Below are 8,321 nucleotides of genomic sequence, written 5' to 3'. Positions count from 1 at the left end.
TTCGTCATCTCCTTCTTCATCATCTTCAATATCTTCTTCTTCTATAACATTATACTTTATCAGCCTTCCTCTTGGATCATGTCTAACAACAAATGACCAACCTTGTTTATGTGGAACCTCTGAGTAAAACACTTGCTCACATTGGCTTGGAAGAACATAGGGCTCATATCCAACTGGCTCAAATGACCTTGTATTGATCATTGTAAATCCATTATCATGTTGAATAACCATTCTATCTGGATCATTTTGATTTAGTCGTAACCTGTACCATTTGACGACAAATAGAACTACTTTGAAGGTGTTAAATTCACACTCAATTATATCATCCAAGATACCATAGTATTGATTTTGATATTGTTGAGGATGTATGTCGTTTCTAGATGATATATTGGTGACCTCAAAAATTGCAGTTATCCCAGAATCAAAAGTTTTCTTTGTGTCATCCAACCTTTTTATGCGAAATTTGTGGCCATGATAGTACATAGCTTTGTGGTGCTTGACCTACAATTTTTGAAGTGTTTGTAAATTATTTGCATCATGAGTTGATACGAAACATACGTCGAGTTATGATCATTAATAAATTTTTACGTACCTCTCCACCTCTTAAACCCTTTACTAGATCAATTACCATCGGCATAACATTGGAATCTCCATTACGATGAGCTTCTGTAACCAATGAAGCAACACCTTCCTATGTTAATGAGCAACCATTTTGTTGACATCGTTCAATCCATTTTGTCATCCAATCAAAGATTGTTCGCAATATACAAATGTATTGCATCCCACTCTCGACCACCTATTTCAAAAAAATACAACAATTAGAAATAACTTATATTGAAGATTTATAAGAATTAATTAACTACAATAACATCTTAGATTTACCTCTCACTTTCCTCGATCTACCTTTGCTCATCAAGTACTCCCCTTCGAATTTGTTAATTGAGTTGGGATCCCAAATACGATCTACATGGATCTTTGCTACAAACTTAGGAAGATATTAACTAATGTACACCATGGTCTGGTATACCATATATCCCTCCACCGTAGAACCCTCGGGATGTGCTCTCTGTCAAACCAAGCCTTTCAAAAATTTCAAGTGCCTCTCAACCATCCACATTGACCTGGTTGGTATAGGTCCACACAATTCAATCTCCTCAACTTGATGTATGAGGTAGTGTTCTTGTGCATTGAAAAAACTTGGAGGTAGACACTTTTGCATTTCACACATCATAAGAGGAATTTTTCTCTTCCAATATTTTATATCTTCTTTATTGATTTCTTTAGATGACGACCACCTCATGTATTTTCCAAGATTTAATATAACCTGTTTGACATTGTTGGCGAAGTGGCATGGGAGAGATAGAGGTAGAATGTACTGCAATATTTGTAAAATGATCTTGTCAATATTTTATAAAAGAGTGCAATTGAAACTACATGCAGTATATAAATATATAGTGAATACAAAATAACATGAATTACCTTAATAAATGTATGCCAGTTGTGTATTTTTAACCCTAGCCCAAATTCATTTTTATTTGATATGACATTGTTTATGTTCGCAGCAAATCCTGTGGGAAATCATACTTTTTTAATGACTTCTTTTATAGCATTGCTCTGCTGCTCTGACAATAACCAACTAAGGGCACTTGTATCAATTTGGTCTCCATTGTTATTTGATAGAATGCCATTTTTCATTGCATGGTTGGATTCTTCAATGTCACTACAAGTTTTGACAATTTGATCTTTGTCACGCCTTCCATCCAAGATTTTCCATAATGTCTCTGCTACATTCTTTCCAATATGCATAGGATCAAACAAATGCATAGTTAGGAGTTGCTCGTAGTACAACAACCTAGTAAATTGTGTAGGATAAAATTTTCATCATTTTGGAAGTTGGTCATTGATGTCTTGATGACCTTCACAAGCATCAATCACATCATCAGTAAACAAAACACAATATCAAAATATAAATTTGAAACAAAAACCATCAAATGGAATGACATTACTTCGATGATTTATTTTATTGTATGCCAACTTCCATAGGCGAGGTGTCATTCTCTATGGCTTTAACGTAGTCTTTTCTAGACCATTGAAAATATATTTTTCAGTAATTCGGTACTTATGATTTTTGTGCAGAAAGTGTCTATTCTCATCAAACACCTACTTTCCTAAACTTTTTGAATGACGAGATTTCGTCTTTGGACCAAAAAATGGACATGCAAATTTACCCTTTGTTTGAAGACCTACAAGATCATGTATAATTGGATTAAATGTGTTAACTTTAACATACCAAAAAAGAGGTTTCAAGAAGAGAACATACCACAAAAATGTGTTAGCCTAGAGGCATCGTGTATAGTGCACACAAGCATTGCATGAAATTGAAATTTTCTTTGTCCTATTGGTCTACAAATGTCATACATAGTAACCCTATTCCATAGCACCACCAACTCGTCGATAAGGGGTTCAATATATATGTTGATATCTTTAACTTGGTACTTACCTAGTTGAATGAGCAAAAAAATTACATAATTATTTTAACCATTTGATGGATTAGTAATAATAAATTAATTTAGATGACCACTAAATCAAAAAATACCTAGAACAATCAATGTCAGCATTATGTGCTCTCTCTTTATGGATAACCAAGGAGGTATGTTATTGTTGATAACAAAAATAGGCCACACCGAGTAAGTAGATCTCATCTCTCCATAAGGATTGACACTGTTTGCTGCCAATGAAAGCTTGAGATTACGAGGTTCTTCTTTAAAGTGTGGCCATTTTTCATCTATTTTCTTAAATGTCGAACCATCTGCAGGCATTCGCATAATTTCATCTTGACTTCTATTGCGTGCATGGTAATCCATAAATTGTGCCAAGCTATTGCACTTGAATAATCGTTGCAGACGTGGAATAATGGGAATATGCCGAAGAACCTTGCGAGGCACCTTTTTTGTTAATCGATTTGATTGATATCTACTTATATGACAAGTAGGGCATTGTGTTGCAAATTTCATGTTGTTTATGATGTATAATGTGATCGTTCGGACATGCATGTATTGTTTGATACTCCATTCCAATATCTTCCATGATGGCAGATAATTCTCAGTACGAGTGAAGTAGAATGTTTGATGGTGGTAACAAACACTCACCTATCAACCTACGACCAAAAATATAATTTATTAATTTAAAGAATATTAATTGCTACATGAACCCAATGTTAATTGTAAGGGAACTACAAGTAAAATAATGAAGAAAGATGGCATACCTTAACATACATGTCATTGCTACGTTGGATAAACCATTCATAACCTTCAAGTTCACCAATAGCAATACAACAGCAAGAAGAGTTGTTTTGGAGCCTTCATATAGGGACTAGTGTGCCTTCTCAAGTAAAGGTACATCAAGCTTTGCATCATCATCATCATCATCATCTTGATCATCGTGATCACTTTGATCATCATGATCTTCATCATCCTAGTCTTCTTCCATGGTATCATTACCTTCTACTTCAATATTCACACCTCCATGTTCCCTTGTTTGGGAATCCGCATTCTCTGAATTGTCATGGTCCATAACATGAAACTTAGGGATATTGACCTATATGAAAATGATGACCTTATATTAACCATGACCATGATGTCATCATCAAATCATGTCTTATGTAATTTATAAACTATTAAAATACATACCAATGGGCGATACTCATTTCCCCCTTCAATGTGACCATGTTGCCTACAATGTTGCTCAGTTATTGTGATTAGATATTTTCGAGTCTTCAAGCCCTTACACATTTTGCAAGGACAATAACATTTTCCATCACCTTTTCTTTTTAATTTAGACCACAGTTTAGCAATTGTCTCCCTATTTTTTTGTGCGTTGATATCGTCAGACATGGTCTTTCTTGAATGGAATGACTCGTTGGTGGAAGAAGGATGATTTGTTTGCAACCTGTAAATGGAGTAGTAAGAGGAAAACACATATAAAAAGGAGTTAGGTCTCTAAACCAAGTAGGAGTTAGGACATGCTGGAGTGGGGTCAGCCCAAGATATTTTGGAATCTTGAAGAACCTGGTAAAGGGTATCTGGAAAGGTGAAAATAAACAAGTATTTTTATAGCTACAAAGGAGGAATCGAGAGCATTATAAATAATGAAGAAGAAACTTAAATCCATACAACTTCACCTCTATTTACAATATGGCCTTTCTACAAGTGAAATATGACAATATACAAAATTTCCAATCACATTTTCACTTTAAAAAGAACACCAAATATACCTTTGCTACAATATATCTTTCATATAGCATTCAGTTGTCTTCTTTAACAAAATCCAAAGAGAATACAAACAAACTAATGAGCCATGTCTATCTCAATTGAATAGCAAGTACTATAGTGAGTATTAGGAAACTGACCTTGCGAATAGCATCCAGTTCATAAAGTATTAGGAAAGTGACTTTGCTGATTAGTTTAACATAGATTGGTGAACAGAAAATTCATAATAAAAATCTGATTTTTTTCCACACTTGTTCAAAACATATAATGAAATGACAAAAAATGAATTGTATATGAGTCACTCCAAATCCTTAGCTTTTAATACGCTTCATAGATGAGATTTCATTATATGTTTTGAACAGGATGTGGAAAAAAATCAAATGACATAGATATAAGCATTCTCACACCATAAGTGAAGCAACAATTGCATAAAGCTTTATTGCAAAAAAATTGTCAATATTATTTACATTGTACATACTTGTTTATATAATGCTTCAATTCCTAAACTAAGAAACTATAGCTAGTGTTCTAACCATGCATAAAAATTAAATTACAATGCAGATGTATGAAATTATATGCATAACTACTCCTATAGTAGTTTATAACTACTGTGGAATCACAACACTGCAATCACAATACCAAATCCAACTCCATAACTTAATCCCAATCCCACTGCCCACCATCGACTCTCCATTATAACTTTGCTGCTACCAAATGTGGTCTTATTCCATTCTGCTTGATGCTCTCTACAACCTGAACCACAACCCAGTGTTATATTTTCAAGGGGAAACCCATGAAGGTTGGGGTTTCCTAAAAAGGAGGAAGCCTCAAATATTGCAAATTATTTTCCCTGTGGTATTAATCCTGACAACATGTAGTTTGAAAGATTCAATACTTCGAGGAAGGTTAGATTTGAAAATTTGAAAGGAATTTTTCCTGACAACTTGTTTTCTGAAAGATCTAGAGACTCTAAACGAGCCATGTTTGCCAAGGATTCAGGAATTGAACCACATAGATGATTATTTGAGAAGTTGAGATAAATTAAACCTTGGAGGACTCCCAATGCTGGAGGAATATTGCCTAAGAGGTTGTTATGTGAGAGATCCATGAACTTGTCTGCATAGATTATCTTCTCGTATGTTTGAACCCTTCCTTTTATCCAAATTATTACTTCATCCTCGAACTCTGATTCATAAGGAGAGTCCAGATTTAAATCAGTGAAATAAGAGAAGGTAATTCGTTCATCAATAATTTGAGATTGATTGACCATAACATATAGATTACTTAGATCTTGAGGGATACTTTCTGATAAACAATTACTCAATAAATCTAGAATTTGGAGATTTTGCAACCTCATAAGTTGGGATGGAATTTTACCTTCAAAATTATTAGAGGTTAAGCACAAAATTTTCAAATCTTTTAGCTTTTCAATCCAAACAGGAATTTTACCTTCAAATTTATTATTTCCCAAATCAAATATTTTGAGACCTGTGCAATGTGAAAGGGATGGAGGAATATTACCTTGAAACCTATTGCCATTGAGATTTAGTGCATGAAGAGCTGTGATTTTTCCCAACTCCTCTAGAATCTCCCCTTCCAAATCATTGTGAGCCAATTTTAAAACCACTAATTGAGAACACGACCTGATAGTTGCAGGGATCTTGCCCATCAGCTTGTTATTTGACAAGTCCAAAATGCCCACTCTATCTGAATTTGTGCAAGTAGAACTTGGAATTTCTCCGGAGAGGTTATTTCCTGACAATGATAGAAAGATCGATGCCCAAATATCTGATGGAGGTCTAACATTTGGAATCGAGCTGTTAAACATATTATCTGATAGATCTAATAGGAATGAAACAAAATCCAAAGTAGGAAGTGTGCCATACAATCTATTCCCTTGCAAATCCACCATAGAAAATTGATGGGATATCTGCTAGGGTAGAGAACCTTCTAGATTGTTATCTAAAAGAATGAGCGTATCAAGATTACAAAGATCCCACAACCACGAAGGAATATTTCCCACAATTTTGTTACTTGAAAGATCTAGTTCCTTCAATTGATATTGTTGGGACAAAAATGCAAGGAAAGCACCTTCTATATTGCAAGACCTCAATGCCAAGTACTCCAAATGGTCAAACTATGGAATCCAACTTGCAGATATAGTAATAGATAACTAATTTTCAAAAAGGTCCAATCCTCGTAAGCAAGACAGATTTTCAAGCATCTAAAATGAAATGTTGCCTCTTAATCTTTTGGAAGCAAGCGCCAACACTTTTAAATTGGCCATCTTCAAAAGAGAATCTGGAATTTTTCCTAACAACTGGCTATTGCCCAGATACAGCTCACTTAATTTTGAAAGCTCACATAGAGAGGGTGGAATCTGGGCAGTCAGATGATTATGGCTGAGTAACAATACTCTTAAACTTACCAGCTTTAAATTGGAGTCTAGGATTCTTCCTGATAGTTGGTTGTTACTGAGGTCTAGATGTGCAAGGGATAAAAGGCTATCAAAAGAGGATGACATAGTTCCCTCCAAATTATTACGGGACAGATCCATGGTCTCAAGTTTTGAATAGTTTGCAGCAGAGTGGGGAAACTCTCCACTTAAATTGCAGCCAGAAAGAGATAGAGCAACAAGTGAGTTGGAATGGCCTACAATGAAAGAAAGGTTTCCCTTCAAGTCATTATTACCACTAAGGTCAAGATTTCTCAATTTCAAACAGGGCATGAAATTGGAAGGGATGGAGCCATTTAGATTACTATAGCTGAGATCAAGTGAAACCAACGAAGATGCATTCTCAATCCAAGAGGGTAGTTCGGACAGGAATGAATTCCATGATAAATGCAGATGGGACAAAGAGGTTAGATTTGATAGATCTAGAATATTACCTAACAGCCCACAACTAGATAGTTGAATCTGGGTGAGATTGTGAAGATCGTTGAGGGCCTCACCCCAGTGCTCCGAGCCCATTGTTAGGTTCACTTCATTCATTCCCAAGAATTTAAGGCTTCTCAGACCTTTGGCCCATACATCAAACTTACCACCCTTAAATTCCCAATTATATGAAAGATCTAGATGACACAATCTTGACATATTTCCCAACACTAGAGGAACCTCACCGCCAAATCCAGCATTTGACAAGCTAAGAAATGAAAGCCTCTGCAGTTTTGAGAACTATGGAGGAATAGAAATACCTTGAAAGTAATTCCAGCTGAAATCCAAGTGTTGTAGATCAAATAGCGATGGATGAATTTCACCACTCAACTGATTGCTTAGATCAAGGGTAATCACATGCGATGTACGATAATCATAGCCAATACCCTCCCACTCGTAACAATTCAATCCACGCCAAGAGGATAACTGACTCGAGGAAAGATAAAGGCCACCCTTGAAATCTAACAGAGAACTTCTCTCATCTTTGATACATGCTGTTGAAATTGACATATTAAGTTATGGAGTTGGATTTGATATTGTGATTGCAATGTTGTGCTTCCACATTTCTAAAAATTACAGTGCAGATGTATGAAATTATATGCATAACTACTCCTATACTAGTTTATAACTCCTATATTGTGATTGTTTAACTCCATCACCCAACAGGATGCCAAACAAGATTAAGTTTTACCAGAGATGTCAAAAAATTACATTCAGGAAAATCTAATTTATAAAAATAATTGCAGCAGGTAAACCACATTTGAAAGATAAAAATAGACAACTTATGTATATAAATCCTATAATCATTATGATTCAAAATATTACTTGACTTATAATTAATAATTATGGAAGGTTTTGTTTTCACTGTAGTCAAAATATGTTAACAGAATGGGTGAAGGTAAGGTAGGGATATACCAAACTCGCACTGTAACGTGGTTCCACATTTATAAGACACAACAAAAATTGGTTCCACATTTATATGACACTTTTGAAATATTAAAAATATATAAGTAGTTCACCATAGTTTTTAACTCTCGAAATATTAAAGAAATGATATTCTATGATGCCAATGTTTTTCCTAAATGCTAGACAAACGACATTAGAGATGTATAGTATTT

The 8,321-nt window shown here is 34.8% G+C and overlaps 1 protein-coding gene across 1 annotated transcript; it reads right to left on the bottom strand.

Annotated features, from left to right (window-relative positions):
• Positions 1 to 4,884: 4,884 nt before the first annotated feature.
• Positions 4,885 to 6,096, bottom strand: LOC149556665 (calmodulin-binding receptor kinase CaMRLK-like). The gene is made up of 3 exons (XM_089829943.1): positions 5,790 to 6,096; positions 5,316 to 5,453; positions 4,885 to 5,021 (listed from the first exon to the last, which is right to left on the bottom strand). The coding sequence occupies exons 1-3, from the start codon at positions 6,094 to 6,096 to the stop codon at positions 4,885 to 4,887; spliced, it is 582 nt and encodes a 193-aa protein (XP_089686069.1).
• Between the last annotated feature and the right edge of the window lie 2,225 nt (positions 6,097 to 8,321).

Source organism: Cupressus sempervirens, chromosome 5, assembly GCF_028749045.1.
Source record: "Cupressus sempervirens isolate cs-2001-9-10 chromosome 5, ASM2874904v1, whole genome shotgun sequence".
Taxonomy (NCBI): domain Eukaryota; kingdom Viridiplantae; phylum Streptophyta; class Pinopsida; order Cupressales; family Cupressaceae; genus Cupressus; species Cupressus sempervirens.
This window is presented reverse-complemented; position numbering and strand designations above follow the sequence as displayed.